Source organism: Nanorana parkeri, unplaced genomic scaffold (genome assembly GCF_000935625.1).
Source record: "Nanorana parkeri isolate BGI_ZX_2015 unplaced genomic scaffold, ASM93562v1 scaffold2688, whole genome shotgun sequence".
Classification (NCBI taxonomy): Eukaryota; Metazoa; Chordata; class Amphibia; order Anura; family Dicroglossidae; genus Nanorana; species Nanorana parkeri.
Window position 1 is genome coordinate 86,352 of NW_017308956.1, and position 23,309 is coordinate 109,660.

At 42.6% G+C, this 23,309-nt stretch overlaps 1 protein-coding gene across 1 annotated transcript in view; it reads left to right on the forward strand.

Annotated features, from left to right (window-relative positions):
• LOC108802164 (glycogen [starch] synthase, muscle-like) overlaps positions 1-23,309 on the forward strand; it is a gene marked incomplete at its 3' end in the record, with an annotated part of 42,143 nt that overhangs the window by 14,731 nt on the left and 4,103 nt on the right. Inside the window, exons 2-5 of the mRNA XM_018574032.1 lie at positions 2,775-2,956; positions 11,822-12,013; positions 14,277-14,465; positions 21,913-22,057. Coding sequence (XP_018429534.1) covers positions 2,775-2,956; positions 11,822-12,013; positions 14,277-14,465; positions 21,913-22,057 — 708 coding nt within the window. The remainder of the gene's footprint in view (positions 1-2,774; positions 2,957-11,821; positions 12,014-14,276; positions 14,466-21,912; positions 22,058-23,309) is intronic.

Below are 23,309 nucleotides of genomic sequence, written 5' to 3' on the forward strand. Positions count from 1 at the left end.
GGCGGGGGGGGCGGTTCGGCCAAGCCGCTATCGCAGCAGCACGCCGAGCGGTGAGGAGAGTGATAGAGCCGGTCGATCTGGATCTGACAGGTGGCGGCTCTCTCTCCCCATGCTGCTGTTACAGCGGCTCCTGTTCCCCGGCGGCTGAAGTGCTTCTTTCACTTCTCCTCGGATCTCCCGCTGCCTCTGCCCGGACGCACTGGAATGTAGGACGCACTGGAATGTAAGCCGGCCCACTCCCTGCGTTCAGGGGCGTGGGGTTGCACCGCAGCCATGTCTCCCGCCCACAGTTCGATCTCCCGCATCCAGAACACAGGCACATTAGACCAATTAACTGAGCTAGCTAGAACTAGCTCCCGCTATACTTACCTTTCAAGGAACGGTCCTTCCTATCCGCCAATATAGATGCACTATCTGTAACTGCCATGTATTATGAATTTCGCTCGCAAATTGCAAGCACTCGTTGGTCAGCCCGGTCGCCAGACACCACTGACCAATGAGAAGCTCTTCTTGGCACTGCTAAATACGGTTTTGGGTCAAATTTATTTTTTGGGATCAGGACAAGTAGATCGTGCCCCCACTTTAGTCCTTTTGACAAGTAGTTTTAAAAAAAATTCCCACACCCCTGAAGGACTGTATTCCACTACATAACTTGGTGTCATCTGCAAACACAGAAATAGTACCTTTTTTAATCCCCAGTTCTATGTCATTTACAAATAGGTTAAACAGTAACGGTCCCAACACTGAACCTTGGGGGACGCCACTAACAACCTTAGACCATTCAGAGTGCGAATCATAGATCACCACTCTCTGAATACTTTAAGCCAGTTTTCTATCCAATTACAGATGGAATGCTCTATACCAGGGCTCAAAATTTCAGGTCCTGAGCTACTAGTCAGGCCTTCGAAGTTACTCGCCACCAGTTGCCCTTCATAACACAAACAAACACACACAGAGCACAACGCGCACACAGCACAACACACATACAGCCACAGCACAACGCACAGAGCATTACACATACACATTTCATCTGAAATAAATTTTTAGTATTCGCACATGTCTAATAATATGTGTTTGAGGGGCGGCGGGGGGCAGTTTTTATTTTTTTTAATATTTTTTTTTTTATTGTATTATTTATTTATTTACAGTTGGGGGGGACTGCTCTATACCAACTGACCTTAACTTCTACATTAGCCGCATGTGAGGAACTGTGTCAAACGCTTTTGCAAAGTCCAAGTATACTATATTTACTGCCATTCCTCTGTCCAATTTATTACTGCCTCATAAAAAGAAAGTAGGTTTGTTTGACAACTTTTGTCTTTTGTGAATCCATTGATGTATAACATTTTGAATGGGTTACTAATTACAAGAACCTCCAATGGAACAAGAATGTTCAGTATCGTCTAACATACCTTTTCATAGTCCTATTTAGAGGGAAATTATAGTGCATGTAAAGCGAGGATATACTTAGAGGGGTTTTTTCACTCAAAAAATTTAAATGTCACATCAAAAATTAATTTATGTTTGCTCTTCAATATCTTTGTGATTCACATAATCGGAAAAGTTGCAGATCAACCAGTCTGCATCATCCACCTCATAAAAAACATGCATGCATTGTGTGCAAGTTGCTACTTGTGTGAATCTGATACATTTTTTATTTTTTATTTTTTTATTATAGGTTGACAATTTATGCATTGCTTTACATGCTGCACATTCACATCAGTCCCTGCCCTCAAGGAGCTTACAATCTAAAGTCCCTATTGCACACACATACAACCGCTAATTTAGACAGGAACCAATTAACCTTCCAGCATGTCTTTGGTGTGTGAGAGGAAACCTGAGCACCCAGAGGAAACCCACGCAAGCACAGGGGGAAACTCCTGGCAGATAGTGTCCTGACTGGGAGATGAACCAAGGACCCCTAGTGCTGCAGGGCAACAGTGCTAACCACTAAGCGTGTGTTTACATTTACATATTGCCTGGTGGCCTAGAACTTGTAACGTCACTGTGTTTATTTAACGGAAGTACTATGATAGTAAAGTACAGCACTCCTTTTTTTTCTAGGGCAATAGCTGCATATATTTTACAGCATGCTGGGAAATTCAGAAAACCGATGCTGTAGATTTTGATTGAAGTGCTCATTAGGATTTATCAGCTTAAAGGAACCTGTCAGAATAAAAAGAAATGTATGCTGTCGTTGTTGGCTTGCCTTTAAAAGTCTCTTCCAATCAGTCATTGGCCCATGACAATCAAGCAGCCAGAGAAATGTCAGGTCACCTGACCTGCATACCGGTTTTCTCTAAGGCCTGGTTCACACCTGGGCGTTTTACAGCACGTTCCTACACTCTGTAAAACGCTCAACATGTGAAAACCAATGATTGCCTATGGGCATGGTTCCCACCTGGGCGTTTTACAGCGCATAGGAACGCGCTGCAAAACGCCCTACGCCCAAAGAAGTACAGGAGCTTCTTTAGGGCGTATTTTCCGCGCGTATCCATTGGGCTACAGCCAGGTAGCCCTCAAACGTGCGTTTGTCGTGCGTTTTTTTACCACGAATCGCGGTAAAAACGTGCGGCACGAAAGGCGTGACAAATGTGCATATTCGATACGCCTAGGTGTGAAGCCAGCCTTAAAACATAATTGTGACAATGCCTCTCTTATCCTGACAAGTATCTTTTAACCCCTTCATCTTATTTTTCACCATGTATGCTCTGATTGTATTTCTGGCTGACTTGTCTGAGTCAATTGATATTACTCCTTTTTTATTTGTTTAGTTGGAGGAATTTACACAGTTATACAGACCAAAGCCAAGATTACCACAGATGAATGGGGAGAAAACTACTTCCTGATTGGCCCCTACTTCGAGCATAATGTGCGGACTCAGGTTGAGTTGATCGAGCCACCAAATCCTGCTATCAAGCGAACGTTGGATTCCATGAATGGAAAAGGATGCAAGGTGAGGGTTAAATGGTTAACATGCATCTGTACTTATCTTATCTCATTCAGGGCAATATAAGAGATTTAAATGCCAGCAGACACAATCCATAGTGTACTGGCACAACCAGAAATAGGCCCACAGACACAATTAGTACCATAGTGAAACAATCAGTACTGTAATGACACAATCAAAACCATTCCGCAATAACACTATCAATACTGTATTAATACAACCAGAAACTGAAGGGTGTTTTACTCGTCTAAGATGCAGTACATTCAGTAGTGGATACAATTTGCCCCCTAGGCTGCATAGGTGACACATGGATTATTTCTGTATAGCTGAAGTAGGAACTGTTGCTGCATAGGTGACACAGGGAATGTTTCAGCAAAGTTACCATATACATTTTTGCTGCATGAAAAAATACTAAATGTAGCCTCCGACATGGAAGTGCAGTGGTGCTGGCATGGCAGTTGGCTTATTTCGAATCCCACTATTTGGGAACAACCACCCAGTGGCACTACAGTGAATGAACTCATTGCACGTCTCCAGTAGGTGGTGACAGGCAGCAAACATTTAGGATTGGGGGTGGTGGTTCACTTAACATTAGGCTCTGAGTCTAAAAAAAAACATGCAGCAGACAGAGCAACAGATTTTTTTAAAAAATGGCCTGGGCAGCTACCCGTATACCTTCTGCCCTTATCCCTATACTTTCTGCCTTTATCTCAAAATCATTACTGCCTTTTAAAACATGGTAACCTGGACATCGCCTGGTGCCTACTCAGGTATCAGACCCCACCGCACTGGCACAGCATGCACTGCACACCGGGGTAGGAGTGAGACTTACAGGAGAAGGCCTATAAAGCTACTAGTTAAGTTAAAGAACCTCTGTGTGTATGGCAGACGGTGATCCTCTTGTTGCTTTCCGGATGGGGCAGACAACTGGTGATTACCCCTGCTGCCTTTAGTCTGTATGAGCCTACAGATTAATTGTGGTTGTGTGGGCAAGCAGATGTAGGACTAAGCCTGGAAAGCAAAGCACTCTTCCTTTTCAGTTGTAACCAGAATGGGAGGTGGGGAAGCCTGTTTTGGAAACAGCTTTCAAATTGGTAAATTCCTCACTTCTTGTTGCATCTGCGGAACAGGAAATGAAGGGAAATCTCCCCAATTGGACTCTGACAGCAAAAAATACAAGCCCAATTCCAAAAAGTTAGGACATTGAGTAAAATCTACATAAAAACAGAATGAAATAATCTGCAAATCTCAAAGCCATATTTGTTCACAATAGAAAACAAAAAAAATATCAGATGTTTAAACTGAGAAAATGTACGATTTTATGGAAAAAAATAAGGCAATATTGAAGTTGATGGCAGCAACACATCTCAAAATAGTTGGGACCAGGGCCATCTTTACCGCCGTGTAGAATCCTCTTCTTTTAACAACACTCTGTAAACGTCTGGGAACTGAGGAGACCAGTTGCTGAAGTTTTGGGAGAGGAATGTTGTCTCATTCTTGCCTGATATAGGATTCTAGCTGCTCAACAGTCTGGGTCTTCTTTGTCGTATTGTTTGTTTCAAGATGCGCCAAATATGTTCAAATGGTGAAAAGTCTGAACTGCAGACAGGCCAGTTAAGCACCTGGACTCTTCTACTGTGAAGCCATGCTATTGTCACAGATGCAGTATGCGGTTTAGCATTGTCCTGATGAAGTTTGCAAGGCCTTCCCTGAAAAAGACGTCTTCTGGATGGGAGCATATCCAGCAGAGATGTAGGCTTTTGAACTGAGCAATGATAACAAGCTGGAAGGTCCCTCTCCTCTGTAATCCAGAGGACACAGTGCCCATAGTTACCAAAAAGAATGTCCAATTTCGATTCCTCTGAACAGTTTTACACTTTGCAACAGACCATTTTTAAAGAGCTTTGGCCCAGAGAAGTTGACTGCATTTCCGCATCGTGTTTAGTTATGGCTTCTTTGCATGATAGAGCTTTATCTTGCATTTGTGGGTGGTGCGGTCAACTGTGTTCACACAGTGATTTTGGAATTATTCCTGAACCCATGCAGTGATGTCCAAATCATGCCTGTTTTTTTAATGCAGTGCTGTCTGAGCATGCAGTATTGTGTTTCGGCCTTGTCCCTTGCACATAGATATTTCTCAAGATTCTCTGATTCTTTTGATATTATGCACTGTAGAAGATTATATATTTAAAGTCTGCAATTTTATGGTGAGGAACTTTTTTCTGAAATTGTTTAAAAATATATAGACGCAGCATTTCAGATTGGTGAACCTCTGCCCCTCTATACTTCTGAGACACTCTGACTCTCTAAAATTCTATTTTTATACCTCATGTTACTGATCTGTTGCCAATTAACCACATTAATTGCAAAATGTTCTCCCAGCTTTTCCTTGTTAGTACCACTTGCTTTGCCAGCTTTTTGTTGCCCTGTCCCAACTTTTCTGAGGCGTGTTGCTGCCATCAATTTCAAAATTCCTTTTTTTTTTTTTCTTTTCTTTTAAAATGGTACATTTTTCTCAGTTAACATTTTGACATGTTCTCTATTGTGAATAAAATATGGGTTTGAGATTTTCAAATCGTTGCCTTCTGTTTTTATGTCGCTTTTACACAGAATCTTAATGTGGAATTTAAGTTGTAAACTGACAAGGGGTAAACACTTTAGCTATATATTCCTCTTAGTTTAATTTATTATGAATGTAATATATCAGGGCTCAAAATTTCAAGTCCTGAGCTACTAGCCAGGCCTTAAGAGTTACTCGCCACTAGTCGCCCCACCTGACCCCTGCCGTGCCCCGCCCTTAACTCCGCCAGGTCAGTGGTGTGACACAGAGAACAGAGATCAGTAACAATGCAGAGTGCAGATATATAATCTATTTTTCTAGACCTAAAGACCTCTTTTTACGCAGTTCTATGCAGATTACTATGATTTCTATGCAGATTACTCAATGTTGTAAATCTGAAAATGAATACCATTACAGGAATGTTAAAGTGATGGCCTTGATTGCAGAGTAAAGGTTCATCAGCTTTGTACCTCCTAAATGGAATGAAGACTCTGTATTGTAGTTGGCTGCAGCCCTCTGACATAACATGCTTTAAGTCAAGCTGTCCAGATCTTTTGGAGAAAGAGAAATTGACTGCATAATATGGGGCTTTTGGAGAGTCTTGCAACTCCTCTTGGGGCCTGCTGCTGCCTTTCCCTTCAGTTATTGCAGTTTTTAAAATGGCAGACTTTGGTGATTTCCTGCTGTGAATCTACTGCTCTAGTCCCGTGCCTGTTGAATCAGTATGGCTCTAGTTATATAAACGCTTCACTGGCTTTAAAGGACAGACCTACTGATTGTAAAGGTCAGTTCATCCCACACCAATATTTCAGTTTCTGGTATTTGGAGATGTAAACCATCTGACAGTGTCTTATTCTCAGTAATTCTACTGGCGACATATATTCTGGGTCTGTACATTTGCTGTGGCCATTTCTCCCTGTAGGATTTATTTTTATTTTTATAATACTTATAATACTTAATAGAGAATGCACAAGGAAGAGATTCAACAAGCAAAGGTTGACAGGAACAGAGTTTGGAGTTCTGACAGGTCTTTCTGTGGGAGCATTCAATACTATTAGGGAGGTAGTAAGGTAGGGCTGACTCGGCTCACCATGGTCTTCTAACAAATCACTTTTGGCTGGTCAGACCCTCTACGTCACTGCAAACTGCAATAACTGTGCAAAGAGCAGGAACCATAATGGCTAGTGAGATTTCAAGTGCTCTAGTCAGATACTTGTGTGGAATCTGATAAGTTGCAGTGGTTTGATGTACTTAGCGCATAGGCTAGGGCTGCAACAACTAATCGAGTAAGTAGATTATAATCTATGATAGAAAACGTTGTCAACATTTTTCATCGATTAGTTGACATTCGATTAGTTGCCCTGCTCGGCGCTCCACACACGCTGCTCGCCGCTTCTCCTCACCACCTCACTCAGCTCTCAGACCACTCACCGCTGCCAGACCCGCCCGCCCGCATCCACGAACGGCACAGGGAGACAGAAGATAAGCCAGGAGGAGCAGGCATGTGCGGGATGGCAGCCGCCAACAGACAGGCCCACGATCTCCGGAGAAAGTTGCTAGGAGACTGCTCAGGTAAGCCTGTATGTATAATGTATTGCTGGGGCTTGTATTCCTCTATAGCTGGTGGGACTCTGTATTGCGCTGTATAATGTACTGTTGCTAGGATTTGTTGTATTCCTCTGCAGTGCAATACAGAGTGCAAATACAGAGGAATACAAATCCCAGCAATAGTACATTATACAGCGCAATGCAGAATGCCACCAGCTATAAAGTGCTATTGCTGGGATTTACTGTATTCCTCTATAGCTGGTGGTATGCTGTATTGCGCTGTATAATGTATTATTGCTGGGATTTGTAGTCCTCTATAGCCGATGCCATTCTGCATTGATTGCTGTATAATTTTACACTTTCCATTTCACTATATTGCACACCCCACCTTTTTTTTTTTTTTTTAAACCTAAAAAAATAATTGTAATTTTTTTTACTTCCACTCCAAGCTTGCTCCCGTGATGGACTACAATCTCAATACAAACTAGTAGTCCATCACTGGAGCCATTTAAAAAAAAAATTAAAAATAAAAACGTAATAATCGGCTAACTAATCGATTTTGAAAATAATCACTAGCTGCAGTCCTAGCATAGTCATAGTACTACCTTCCTAAAGCTAATGCTATACTTTTGTTCCTGTGCTTTACAAACCATTACTGCTCTGGTGGTGCTTTAATATCAGAAGATCTGGTGAAGTCACATCTGAACAGATGATGATGACCCACCTTGCTGAAGAGTGTTTGTAGGGTCCCTTGCATGCATAATTATGTCTAAGCATGGCTCCACCATGGAGACTTGCAAATGAAGCAAAACAGGAGGCCATGAGCATGCCACTTATACAACGTTAGTGGTTCTTAGCCTGAGAACTGCTTTGCCTTAAGTTAGAGGGGAGATAATATGGGCCCCACTCAGGGGCTAGTTTAAAACATATAAAACTTAAATTTGTGGACAAAGAATAATTGTGTAGAAAACTTTTTGATTTGATAGGTCCACTATAAACAGGCATGAAAGATACTATTATTGGAAAATACTACTATTTTTACAAAGATTATTCATCTAGCCTATAAATAAGGCCCATGGCACCTTAATAGAAAGATGGAAACGATGGTAAGTTGCTTATCTTAAAGAATAGCTGTGGACACATACTCTAAATAAATTGCACTCAATGCCAGAAGTCAGTTTAGGTGTTACTATTAGTGGTTTGTATTTGTCCTGCCCTTTGAAGCAAAATGTCCTGTCCTGTGACATTGCTAAAAACGTATCTGCGTTTACTCATCCGCTTGTACTCCTCCCCTCTCTGTCTGTGAGTTCAGAAGCACATGTTTAAGTGCTAAATTTAGTATTTCTCAGCAGTGACCTGGTGTTATGCCAGGATTTAGTTACTGCCTTTCAGAAAGGTCAGCTCTAAAAATGTCAGAGCCCGGTTGTGTTAGGCCCTAGATTCCAAGACAAGAGCACAGAATTAGGCTGGGCGATGGGGACCTTTAGCATCCTGACAGCTGGGATACTAGTGACAAGGTGACAGTGTGGGGTACAGAAAGCCACAATGGTAGATTGTCCGTCCTTTCATACCCCCTCCCCTCAGGTCACTAATGACTTGTCAGAGTCAAGTACTCAAAATCGGCCATAAAGATTCTCAGGCTGGTTTATAGTAAATGTAAAGCTGCCTGAGAACATTAAAGGGTAGTCAGAAGTGCAGAAATATATTGGTTTGCCCACAGGAGGGCATATCACTCAAGCAATGCCTTTACTTGTAAGATGGGCTCTGCTGAGCTAGCTAGTTTGTTAATACAAGGGGAACAGTGCAGCATTGCTCATTTCAGATCTTAGGAAAGGATTTCTTATCTGGCTGATTTATGTTCCTCCAGAAGCCTGCCAATCAGCAGATGCCCATCTGCCATTATAGACCTAAAATCATCACCTAATTAAGATGAAAATAGCTGCCATCTCATGATCTGGCTTAGGCCTCATTCATCAGAGTAGCGCATATCTCTGTTCATGCGCAGTATACCAAAATGAGAGTAATTGTAATAAATAGTGCTGTGCACATAGTAATCACATTGGGGGGATTTATCAAATCTGGAGCAGTTGCCTGGTAACCAGTATCGGCTTGTCTTTTCAGTTTGTTCAGTTAAGCTTTAAAGAAGAACTCCAGGATTTTTTGTATTAACCCTTGCAGTGGGGCTACCCCCGCACTGCAAGAGTTAAGCGCTCATTTGTGTCTAGGTGCTAAAATAACAAGGATATTCTCGTCCAAAGCTCTGAGCTGGCCAGCTGTCACGGTGCTCCCTCCAGCCTATCTCCCTCTCCCTGCAGTGTTGGAATCTTCCTCAGCGTCATTGGTATAGATGTTGATGATTTACAGGACCTTAGATTTTTTTTTTTCCATCACTTTCAGCCTTGCTAACAATGGTCACCACAACAAGGAGAGAAGGTGAATCTCTTCAACAGGAACACAGACAGCAGTTAAAACTTGACAGCGGTTCTATCCCTTCCCCACTCTTTACAAAACGGCTACTGTACTTGGCACATTTAGGGTAAAGTAACGGGTTTACTTGATAGCCCTCCTCTGTATATACCTACCTTGCATGCACTCCCTGCACCCTGTTCACCCACTGGGGCCAGGTGAATACCCTGTACTTCATATATAGAGGAGCATTTAATGAGGGCTGCAGCTAACGGTTATTTTCATAATCGATTAGTTAGCTGAGTTCGAATAATCGGATTAAAAAAATTAATACCGTAATTTATTTAAAATAAAATGCACAATTACAGACAACGTTTACTTCACAGTAATACAGTATACAATTTTTTTAAAAATCACACTGCAGTGAAAGGCAGGGTATTGCAGTACCACGCGTTCCAGTGCGGGCGATCACACTGCGAACGGGAGGTGGATTTGGGATCCATTGAAATGAATGGCACCGCTGCAGCAAAATCTGTCTGGCTGAAAATGACTTTTAATTAAATATAAAAGAGTGTCTGTCTGTCTCTATCTGAGATGACGAGGGAGCATGAAGGCCGCTTCCCGGCCAATCAGAAAGCAGGGCGTCGCGTCATTAGACTCCCGACTTCATGATTGGACGGCTCGGGCTGGGTACCGGACGAAGGCCGCATTCTCGCTGGAGAGGCCCCAGGGGATGACAGGCTGCACATACTAAGGTAAAGTAACCTTACCTCACGAGGCCAGCTTCCGGTCAATCGATCGCGAAACCCGGCAGCGTGTAATGACGCGCTGCCCGGATTCCTGATACCGGAAGTACTCGCAAATAGAGACATGGATGAGCGAGTTTGGGGTGGAGGAACTCTACTGGCCTGCACAGAGTCCTGACCTCAACCCGATAGAACACCTTTGGGATGAATTGGAGTACCCCTCGCAGGGGTTCTTTAGCGTCTCTTGGCAGCACCTGCCCATCTAGCCTCCTGGCTTTACATTTGCTGCTCTGGCCTCAGACCTCAGGCCACTGTCTGTTCCTCCAGACAGCCTCACTCGTGTGCTCACCTGCACACTGGGGTTTTCCCAATCTGCAGCACCCTGCTGCACTTGACTCCACTCTAACTCCTGGGTGGAGCTTTCCTGTCTCCCAGGTGGAGCCCTGAACATTAGCCAACATTCTCTTCATAATGACTGCACAGTTCATATTGTCAGTACTGCAGAAACTCTCAGATGGGTATTTTGCTATATGGTTTAAACTTTAAGTCCAGGTCCTTGATCTGCTCAAGCCCAGCACAAAATCTCCTGATACTTCAGTATTAACCTCCCTGGCGGTCTGATTTTTTTTAAATTTTTTTTTTTTTGGTTCTTTCCTTTTTTTTGTTAACTTTAAAAATTCCTGCCGGTTCGGCACCCCTGCAACGCGGACGCTCGCAAGGGACGGAAGACAATTGCCGGCATCAGCCGGAGGACACAGCGGGGGTCGTGGACAATGTAAAGAGACGCTAGGCTGTAATCCCGAGTGTGGCTCGGGGGTACTGCTTATTGTACTGAAAATTAACCCCCGAGCCACACTCTGGAATACCGCCAAGGAGGTTAAAGTACATCTGAAATAAACAATGTATACGCAGAGGTTGCTTTCAGTTAAATTCCTATGTTATTGATCAGAGATAAATGCAACTGAAATTATGTACAACGCTCATCTTTTCCTGTAATCGTAAAGTTTGGCCCATCACCCTTGCCTCCCAAGCTTCCTTGTTGGTTGATGTAATATTTGGCCTCATTGACTAATAGAACTAAACTTAAATTGACTGTCTCTTTAGCAACCAAAAACAAGCTGTGGCATGTAGCAATAGAAGTCACTTAGTGGTGACTGCATTTACTTGCAGCACCTTTTCACTGCTGCCCCTTTTCCTGAGTGGCAGGCTGTTCCAGGCACAGCTTATGCACTTTCTGGCAACGCCAAAGCTTACCTGTTACCTACCGACCTATCACAAGTGGATTAGTGAGGCAGCTCAGCATAGTGATAGACTAATAGGAATACAGTATAGGAGAACTGTAGGAAGCAGGCAAGCTTGGACACTACCAGGAAGTGTTGGAGCTTTGCCTAGTCATAAATGCCAGGCATTCAGCAAAGTGTAATTTGCCCAGTCTCTCTGGGCCCTAAATATGGGTCTAGCTTGGCATAAGTCAACTAATCATAGTAGTTGGAATGTATGGTGGTTTCAGGAATTTGAGGGCTTGAAGCGCAAATGGGGCCTAGGCAAAAAAGAATAAAAGTGAATAAAATTCTAAACAATTGTTGTAGTAATTGTCCTTCTTGTGTGCAGGTTTACTTTGGCCGCTGGTTGATTGAAGGCAGTCCATACGTAATCCTCATTGATATTGGAGCCACTGCCTGGAGCCTCGACCGCTGGAAGACAGAGTTATGGGATAGCTGCACCATTGGGATCCCATGGTATGACCGGGAAGCCAATGATGCCGTTCTGTTTGGCTTTCTGACCGCTTGGTTTTTGGGTGAGGTAGGTTGTCTTAGTAGGAATTTGTTACATTTGTTCTTTAAGAAGATATTTGACGTCTTAATTGTTTTAACAAATATATATCTTTTAGTTTATAACCTGCACGCCCTGCTGTTCAGACTTGGTAGCTCTCCATCTTTTTGCTGTAACAGATGAAAGACCTGCCTGTGTACTGCCAGCCTTCGGAAATGTTCCTTACTTATGTATGCATCTCATGCAGTGTCTGCTTTTCTTTCTCAAAAGGGTCAAAGTATTATGGGCTCTTACATAGAATAATGTCTGTAAATGTGCGGCTCAGTTGGTTGATGTTGGTGGGGAGGGGTTGTCTGTAGGTTTCTGGTGATTGTTGCTGGGTGGTTCTGCACGAAATATTTTTGCTTAAATATTCTTAACCCTTGCAGTGTGACTACCCCTGCACTGCAAGAGTTAGGTACTCGTTTTCTCTAGGGCGAAGGCCCTGTGATACACTGTATAGGATGTGAGGACAGCAAGGAACACAGGGGGCGAGGCTGAAGGGACCAGTCTAACAGCCAGCCGACTGCGAGGTTCAGGTGAGCATATCTTTATTTTCATCCCTAGACGAAAACTAGCACTTAACACTTGCAGTGCAGGGGTAGCCCCACTGGAGGGATTAAGAATAGTTATGCCCGAAGCCTTCTTACAACTGAAGATATTAATGTGTCTTATTCCATCACAGATCCCAAAACTAAGAGGACTATTCCTCATTTCTGGACCATGGGCAGAGCCATGCAAATCATTGTTTTATGCAATTTTTTTGATTTGCTTTAGTCCCTTCGTGGAATAACCTGTATAGTTATACTGGGTCCCAAGCCCTACTTCAAAGAAGCCACAGTTTCTATACACTACAATGATGATGACCAGAAAGCCTAAAACAGCTGTATGCAGTTTGGAATAAATGTCTCGATAATTTTGGGCTTTATTTGCAATATGTATCAGTGGATTTGGATGTGCATCTAGCTGATGGAACATAAGCAATGATTTGCAGTCTTGTCGATTGTCCAAAAAAATAATAATCCTGTTATTTTGTAGAGTGTTGTTGCCAAGGTGTTTGTGAGTGGCTTTATATGTAGTAACCTGTGGCTTCATAGTCCCAATTAACTATCTAGTGAGAGTAATTGCCAGCTAAGTTTATTTTCATTGAATTGTTGAATGGCATGCAGTACGCAGCTATAAATTAGAAATCAAGACCACAATTGCAGCTAGTGCTTGCGATTTAGGGGGGGGTCCTATGGGAGCACGAAAGTATAGCCAAGAGACTCTATCCAAGAGTGCAGTGTATTGTGTCCATTCAAGGAATCCCTCTCATATGACCTGTCTGTCTCAGCCACTGCAGCAGGCCATTCAGTAGAGGAGTAGAGAGCCTGCTTACTAGTTTACGATTTATGTCTGGGAGGAATTAGCTAGGCAGCAAAGGATGAGAGATTAGATGAGGGGATTAATACCCAGGGTAATGTAGAATGAGTTATGCAGGAGGTATGACCTGTGATGGACACCATAGTCCATGTTTTTATCTGAAAATTAGGCCAACTGTTTCTATACAAAAAGATGGCTGCGAAATTAAGAGAACTATGGGGTAAGTGTTTTTCCCCATAATTCTCTTTAGGGTCACGGGAGGACATATACTAACCTCCTCCTGTGGCCCAAAGCTCAGTATATCACAAGCTATTGCCCGTGATATACTGAGAGCGCCACAGCCAGGACGGTTCCCGACCATACTGTCGAGATCCACCCAGCTGCTTGAGTGACAACTGGCTCTGCGTATCTAGAGGCAGAGTCAGCTGTGCCCGCCCCCTCCCCTGTCCGTTCCTCCAGTCAGTGCTGGAGGATCGGAGAGGGGAGAATCCCTGCGGGGAGCCGTGACTGACAGTCGCCGCTCACTGCAGGGAGACTATTGGGAAGTGAGCGGATCGGCGGCATGTTTCTGCTCACTTTCCAATCAATAGAGCCGACATGTAACGGCTTCTTTGTCACAGGTCGGCTCTAACTGAGGATGAGTGGAAATCGCTCACCTCATAGTTTTCCTTTAACTATTTTTGCCAAACTATATTAGAAAATTGCGTATTCTGCACTAAACTAATATGTCAATCCCCATCTCAAAATCTACCGTTTTCAATGGTCTTACTGAACAGTATCTAGACGGGTCTTGAATGATTCCATACTCTCATCTGAAACCACTCTGTGGAAGGGAGTTCTTGTTTTCTTCATATTTCATTTTTGTTCCATTCTTTCTATTTGTTCTTCATAGTTTGCAGCGCAGTGTGGCGATGAGAAGCCCTATATCCTTGCTCATTTCCACGAATGGTTAGCTGGTGTTGGCTTATGTTTGTGTCGGGTTCGTAAACTCCCAGTGGCCACAATCTTCACTACACACGCCACTCTCCTGGGTCGGTACCTGTGCGCTGGAAGTGTGGACTTCTACAACAACCTGCAAGGGGTGAGACTTTGCCACAATGGAACAGCTCTTACTTGCCAACACATAGATTGATGTTTCTTGTACTCTGTCTAGCTGTGGTTCTTTTGTTAGGAACATTCAGCAAATTATAGTTAGAATTTTATTACACTGCCTATGAAAATCAAAATATAACAGGTACAAGCATGGAGTACATTAATCTAGTACTGTATGGGTCAATGAAGCTCCAAGTACTGCAGTTTCCTCCTACATTTCATAAGCCTACAGTTTATGATTTGGCATTCACCCAAACTGTGTGTGTGAATAGTTCAGTGTTGTGGGAACAGTATCTGTGCTGTTTAATAATAAAGTAAATAAAATAAACAATAAATATTTCTGTTACCATTGCTGATCATCTTTAGTGAAGTGAAATAACAAACCCATCCGTCCAGATTCTTGGGGATACTTGGCATAACATGTTTTTTTTCAGCTCTTTTTAATATGTTGAGTGTTATCACATATGCTGGGTAAGAGTACTATCAAGGTGACCTTGGATTTACAGAATATATGCCTCATAGGACTTGTGTATTGATTTCTACAGACTGTAGCTGAATGGAAAGAAAAAAAGCTTATTGCACGGCTTTGACCATAGTGTTTGGCAATTAAAACTAAGTAATGTTGTCTTTTTTACATATCCGTTCAGGATAGGGCGGCAACTAACTATTATTTTCATAATCTATTACTTGGCTGGTATTTTATCCTTTTTTTTTTTGCCAATAATCGAAAATCATCTTTTATTTAAACTTTTTGTTTGTAATGCCTCATTTGTGTATTTTATTTTATTTCAGAATAAAACTGCATGCACAATTTTTTTGCAGGGCATTGCAGTACCGTGCTGTCCAATGCATGCGATCGCACTGCAGGTGGGAGGTGTGTTTTTGAAGTGCCATTGAAATGAATGGCACCGCAATGCACCTCCCACAGCAGAATTCGTCAGGCGGAAAGGGAAAATTATTAATTTTGTTTTTAGTAATCATATGTATTAGACTTTTTTAATTAGTTTTATAGACTAATAATCTGTGAGTTGTAAACTCCAAGCTAATATGATAATAAAAAAAAACCCCAAACAACTTTTAAAATAACACAATAAAATTGGATCAAAAAATAAACACACACACACACACACACACACACACACACACACACACACCTATCTCATCCTATCTCATACAGGGCTTGGAAAATTTTAGGCCTTCTCACCAGCTAGTCAAAAACTTCACCAGTCAGTATGACTGGACTATAGCCTTGCAATTTATGTTAACATTTTTAGGGACACATAGAGCTTTCTTTTTGTGGTATTTAATCACCACTGGGGGGGGGGGCTTTATTTTTTTATTGTTTTTCAGTTTAGTGCTATCGGTGATTAGTGGCCCCAAAATGATTGTTCTCACTCCGACATTCCCGGTGATATGTAACGTGCGGCACAATAAACACAATTGTTGTTTTCTCATATAGGCGCACCAACGCATGTTTGCATGTGTATGTGGGGGGTGGGGGACTTAAAAAAAAATGTAGAATTCAGGAAGTAATGTAATATACATCACTTCCTGAATTGTGGGAGGGAGGAGATAAAAGGGAGATAGTGTACCGATCTCCTGTCACACAGCGGATCTCGGACCGGCAAGGCAGTAACGGCTGCTCTTCTACAAGTGGTCGAGCATCTCTAGAGGCGCCCAATCGCTTGAATGTAAAGCTCATGGCCGGGCGGGAAGCTACTCGTCGGGCTCCGCCGTCCTCTCGTCACGCTAACATCTTCAACTCTTCTGGGAAGGCGTCCACAAGGTTTAGGAGTGTGTCTATGGGAATGTTTGACCATTCTTCCAGAAGCGCATTTGTGGGGTCAGGTACTGATGTTGGACGAGAAGGCCTGGCTCACAGTCTCTGCTCTAATTCATCCCAAAGGTGTTCTATCGGGTTGAGGTCAGGACTCTGTGCAGTTCCTCCACCCCAAACTCGCTCATCCATGTCTTTATGGACCTTGCTTTGTGCACTGGTTAAAAGGCACAGAGGAAACAGAGTAAATCTAGCCATACACATACATACACAAGCAATCTTTGCTTTAAATCAGGACTTCTATCAGTTCAGGGGTGTGGAATTCCTATCGCCCGACGCCCGGGACAGGCAGTTTCGGGCACCGGGCGAGTAGTTTTTTTTTCTACATTTAGCCCGGCTGCGGGCAAGCAGCACTGCTAAATGTAGTGTAGGAGCCGTTTTGTACGAGTGATTTTAAACGGCTGTGCAGCCGTCCAAAAATCACTTGTAACCTGCCTGAATCTCGCTTCTCCTCTCCTCACCCCTCCCCTCTCCCTATCTCCAGTGGCCGGCCGAGGTACTGCTCCCGGCTGCCTGTCTCTCTGCACCTTTTTGCCGTAGTCTTCCTCCCCCCCCCCTCTTGTGGGGGATTGATGACCATGGCAAATTAGGTTCCAGAGCACGGAGCAAGGCAGAGAACGGTTCTCTACTCTGCTCCATGTGTGAAGTGACACAGGAATGCAGCCATCCTGTCACAGGAGAAATAGTACAGTGCTGTGCTAGAACTCATGTGTTGGAGGTGACATGGTCAATAAAGAGAACCTGTCACCTCCAGAAGCTATCACACAAGGGCTTGTTACCCTTGTGTGATGGCAATAAAGTCAAGTAAAAAATAAAATATATAACACTTAAATGTAAACCTAAAATTGGGAAAAATAATAAAAATGTAAATACATAAAAATAGAAGAAAAAAAGGCGATTAAAGTAAAAAAATAAAATAAAGATAAAGATATTACAAAGCAAAAAAAAGTAAAATAAAATCTAAAATTAAAACCAATCCCTATCATCTGCATGCGAATAAACGCATGCATGGGGCATTGTGTGTGTGAGTGGAGTGGGCGATCCGTTACCACACGGCAATCGTGCACAAAACCGTGTGGATGGCCGGGCAGTCACAGAATCGCACACCACCGCCGATCACGCTGGCAGCGCCATTATTGTCTAATGGCACCCCAGTCGCCCCAGGCAGTTTCCCGCCACAATAACGCCCGTGCAATCGCACATAATCGCGATTGAAAACATTCCGAGATTACCACGCGGATGTAACCCCTTTGAAATCAATGAGGCCGCGAGGCAACCGTACACGGCCTCGCCCAAGTCTGTACCCGCCTCAAACGGTAAATTCACTTTCCCAAGTAATTTGGAAAAATGGAATTACCTGCACATATCTGGTCCAGACTCCATCCCCCTCCCACTATACTTACCATTCAGGGAACGTTCCTTCCCATCCGCCAGTATGGGTGTACTATCTGTACCTGTGCCATTGTAATCTGAATTTCGCTCTCAAAATTCAAGCACTTGTTGGTCAGCGCAGTCATCTGACGGCACTGACCAACGAGGAGCTCTACTTGGCATTGCTAAATACGGTTTTATATATTTTTTTTTTTTTTTTTTTTTGTATCAGGACAAGTAGATTTTCATGAGGGGCAAGTAGATCAGGCCCCCACTTTAGTTCTTGGACAAGTAGTTTTTAAAAAAATGTCCACTCCCCTGCAGTTATAATGTTGATGCATGTTTCTGGTAAAGCTGGCGTTGTCACTTAGTGCCGCAAACCGATTGGGCTGGAAGGGGGATGTGTTGGTCACCGTTTTGAGTGGGTTTGGGCGAACTCGGGCAAACTGCAGCAGCAGGGCAGCAGTGCCCTAGGGCAGCAGTGTATTTAGGTTTCGTGCTGCCCTAACTGTCCAACATCCTTTTCCATTGTCCTGTGTTATCTGCCACCACCATCAGCTCATGTGCACCCCTGCTCCTCCTATCTCTCCACTATCTACTGCTGTCCCTTCCCCTCCATCATTTAACTCCTTTTATGTTTCCATTTAACTTCATTACATCACATCCCAATTCAACACTTGAAATTTCTAAGTACAGTGGAGGCTGTGATGTAAAAATATTGACTTTTATTGACTATAGCTCCTCTTGACCTGGCTGAAAAGTATCCCCTTATGCTTGATTGCCAGTATTTGAAAATATTTGCCAGGGTCACTTGGCTGGGGTGGTATAATCTTGAGCCATTTCGGCACATTGAAATATTCCTAGATAATGTTCAGTAAATCAAGTTCTACTTACACTTTTTCATCTGTTCAGTAAGAAAACATTTAAAGAGAATTTGTACATTGTTAGCCAGTATAATAAAGGGAAGTTCCTCACATTCTCTGCTCCATCACCAAGCCCTCAGAAAATATCCAGCTATGAGAAAAACATGACACTCACCTTGTCCCTCCCTATTATGCAGCATTAGGTGCTTCAATGGCCAGTTGCTAGACCTGAGCAGTATCACATAGGACCAGGAGGAATCTGTTTTAAAACCTATGTAGGTTTCAACTTTCTGGGTCTTTGAAGGGCTCTGGTTGGAGAGTCAACATGGTAGGGGAGCAAGTGAAGGCAAGCACAGCCTGCTCATGGTGCTGCTTACACAACCGGTCAAAAGTTTTAGAACACCCACATTTTTCCAGCTTTTGTTTGAAATTTACGAATGTTCATTTCTCAATGTACTCTAAAAATAAAGCATAAAACAAATAAACAATTGGACATTCAAAAGAAATCAAGGAATAATTTTCTTTAACAAAATTGAATTACATTTTTGATTTGTCAAAGTACCCACCTTGCAGATATAACAACCGAACACACTCGTAGCATCCTTTCTACAATGGAAATCAAATCTTGTTCCGAAAGGTGTTCCCAACACTATTGCAGAAGTTCCCAGAAATGTGTTACACTCTAGGGTTGCTGTACTTTCACCCTTCTATCCAGTTAATCCCAAACCGGCTCCATGAGGTTTAATTCTGGAGACTGTGCTGGCCATTCCAAGATTTGAAGCCTAACGTCTTGTTCTTTTCTTCTAAGAAAGTTCTGACAGTCTAGAGGTATGTTTTGGGTCATCATATTGCTGTAGGAAACCCTCACCAACTAGGCATACATCAGAGGGTATTGCATGGAGCTGCTGTGGTGGTAGTTTTTGTTCAGGTTGTCACTTAATCTGTGCAAGTTGCTAACCCCAGATCCAGCAAAAGAGCCCCAGACCGTCCCGCTTTCTCCTCCATGTTTGACAGTTGGTGTCGCACACTGCAGAACCATCCTTTTGTCTACCCGATGGTTAACAAAACCCTGCGTGACGACCCGAAGATCATACATTTTGATTGATAAGTCCATAAGACCTTCTGCCAGTCTTCAGTAGTACACTAGCGTTGCTTCAGGAGATGAGCTTCTTTTTCTTATTTTGCCATCTAAGCAATTGCTTTCTTACTGCCACTCGACTTGCCAAACCTTTAGCTCGAAGCCTTCTCTACACAGTTTGAAACTGAGACTTGCTTACTTCGATCAGTGTGAACAGCTTGAAGCTGTTGTCCTGTCAGCTGCCTGTTACGGAAGTGTTGATTTAGAAACTTGTCTTCTGATTCTTTTGTGGCTTTGAGTCTGCCGGACCTCTGCCTGTCAGTTTCCTCCAGTTTCCAAGTGCCTTTTAATGGCGTAGGAAACTGTACTCCATGACACCTTGGCTTTCTTTGCAATTTCTCTAAAGGAAAGACCTACACGTTTTAAGGGTTATAATGGTCTGTATGTCTTCCTTTTTGTTAATTGCCTTTTTCTTGCCATTTTGAGAGCAATATACTACCTTCAGTACAATATTGCCCAAATATTGCTTAATAGGGTGAAGTAACACAGTCTGTTCCAACACTGCTTTTATACAGACGGGACTTCTGAGTAATCCATAAAATTGGGGACACCTGTAGGAATTGTTAGCATAAACTTTCAAGGCTTAACTTACTTAAGGTGCCCATGCACTGTGCGTATTTTTGCAGGTTCCCGCCGGCTCCCTCTCGGCCGGGATCCCTCAATCAGCTGTTTGAAGGAGCTGGCTGGAAAATCTTTGTACGACCTGAGCTGGCAGCCACTGGCCCCTGTCAGACTACAATGCAAGCAGCGGGATTCCACAATTGACACACACTTGTAGTGTTGATGAAGGAACCTGCTCTATTTTCATTCAGCCCACGGGTAGAATGAGAAAAATCGAGCAGTGCATCGCCAGCCTTGCATCTTTGCAGAACTGTGGGTTGTTAACCCATTACTTCCCTGAAAAAGGCCTATTTGTTTTACTCTGAAATGTACATTTATTTTTCAGTTTTTGTTAACCTAAATTTATCTTTTCACCTTTTGTAGCATTTCAGGTTATTCACTGGACGTGAACTGCTTACATTTCAATAAAAACTGAAAAAATGGGGGTGTTCTAAAACTTTTGACCAGTAGTGCATATAGTGCTTATTATAGACTATTTAATGATTTCTTCTGAGCATGTTTAGTTTTGTATTTTCCAGGAAAAAAAACACCCCCTGTATTTAAATGCAGAGAATATGGACTTTTTTTTCCCCCTGGATTTTCCATGCAGTTAAACTCTGCTAAAACTCTGTAGGGCTTTTAAAAAAGAAACAAAATCTGTGGATGAGTATGCAGAGATGGGACATCATTGTGTTTTTGCTTTTTTATATGCATTTAACTGTATCATGGCTTCCATGGTATTCCAGTAGTCTTCCAGCACTTGTGACCAAACTTGTGACTGTGGAGGTATTGTATAAAATGCTGCACAATGTGCTGTTATAAACCTATGGAAAGCAAATATAAAGCCAAGGTAACAGGAATAGGTGGAATGTAACATTCTTAAATACATGTAGTGAAGAGGGAAATGTTTCTGAAAATCAGACTCTTGGCAACTGTGTCTTTCACCCTGCATCTAAAAGTAATTGAGTTAACTGTAAAATTACCTTCATGCCCACCATCCTGTAATCTGCTACTTTAAACTGGACTTATAAATAAAGTTAACACCTACAGAAGAATCAATAGGAAACGAGTCGGCATTATATTTTTGAGTAAACCAGTATCTCCTTTTATGCCATAAATACATAAATAACTGATTTTGATTTTCCTCATGTCACCTATAGTATTTGACTGCCAGGTGTATTGCAGATGCTTAACATCATTAAAAACTATGTAGAGCCTATTGCTTTCCGTCTGACAAAAGGTATCAAAAGGTGTGTGTGTTTTATAAAAATCTTTTTCACATCCACTAGGGATGTGCTAATAAGCCATGAATGTGACTTTCCCAAACAATCACTGGTGGTGAATCACTCATTTAAACCACAAGCACCTGAAAGATTTTCCTAATTTTTAGTAATGTCTGCTTTATAAATATGCACCTAGATGTTGGTCCCATTGATGTCTATGGAGGTATCTCCAATATTCAGGAGAGTCCAGGCATAGCACTTATGAATAGACTGCCATGGTGAGTAGGAAGGAGGGACATGAAGGAGAGTTTAATTTACACATTGTTCACCCATCAACACACAAAAAGGTAGATCAGATGCCTGCCTAATTTTATGGAATGCATTTATGTAATTGTTTTGGACAGTTTAACGTAGATAAAGAAGCTGGAGACCGACAGATCTACCACCGATACTGTATGGAACGAGCGGCTGTCCAGTGCAGTCATGTCTTTACTACCGTCTCTCAGATTACTGCTATTGAAGCTGAGCACCTACTGAAACGCAAACCAGGTAAGCTGCAATCTCTGCATGTGCACTGGAAAATAATGCTCGGCTTAATTTTCCTGCTGTGTAGATTCAAGCTGAAGATCCTTCCATCATTGGTCTCCTCTTTGTCCATGATGTCTGTATGTAGAAAGGTTTCCCATTGAAATCATTGGGGCAGGCACACTGAAATGGGCAGCACAGACAGAAAACATTTGCGGAATGTCAGTCATTGCATTACTATGGAACACAGATTCCATGTGGCTGCAATGGATAGATAAATCTAGCTGCAATGGATTATATGAAAGGAAACCTGCCATGGCATTAATATGGAGCCGTCAATGCTGGCTTCCTTTTGAAAATTCGAATTACTTTAATGCTGATCCAGTGGCTTTGTTACTTAACCCCTTTGTGACCGGAGACGTACACCCGATACCTTAATATCGGGTGTCTGAGAGTCAAAGCAGAGCCGCAAACATGCCGGCATTCTGACAGCTCGTATAGATCTAGAGATATCTCTCTTGGATCGTATACTTACTTTTTTTCTTTCACTTTCAGGAATAGATACATAATGTATTCCTGAAAGAAGAATGTTTCAGTTTTCTAATCGTTGTTGTAACGTTCAGAAAACCTTTAGTGACAGCTGAATTCTGAACTGCTGCAGGATCAGTGTCACTAACTTATTGGCTGTTCTGAAGTTTGAAACAGCCTAATAATAACCAAAAATGTAGTAATTTATCAAGCAGTAATAGTGAGATTAATTCACAATGACTGCTTGATATAATTCAATAAATAAAATAAAAATTTTAAAAGTTTTAAAAAAATAGTGAAAAGTGTAAAGAAAAAAAACTAACTCCTACTATTATTTTTGTTACATGTTATCAGTCGCATAGTGTAACTAAAATTTCTGCTTCCATTTTACTTGTCCCTTACCTGAAAGCACCAAAACTGAATTTTCCTCTAATATGCAAGGGTGCTGGGGAGTTAATGTTTAGTAGGAATGCACGGATATATCGGCCGCCGAAACATATCGGCCAAAAATGGCACTTTTGGCATAATGCTGACATTATGCCATTTTTCTGCCGATACAGCAACGCATCCCTGCTTTCTTTCCTCCCCGCTGGGCGCTGCTCTGTGTCCCAGCGGGGAGGAGAGAAAGTGTGACAGCCAGCCGAGCCCTGCAGGAGGAGAGCGCTGTGAGCGGCCGGCTTCTCTCCTCCCACACCGCTCAGCCTCCAGTCACAGTCCGGCAGAGGTGTGTGTGTGTGTGTGTGTGTGT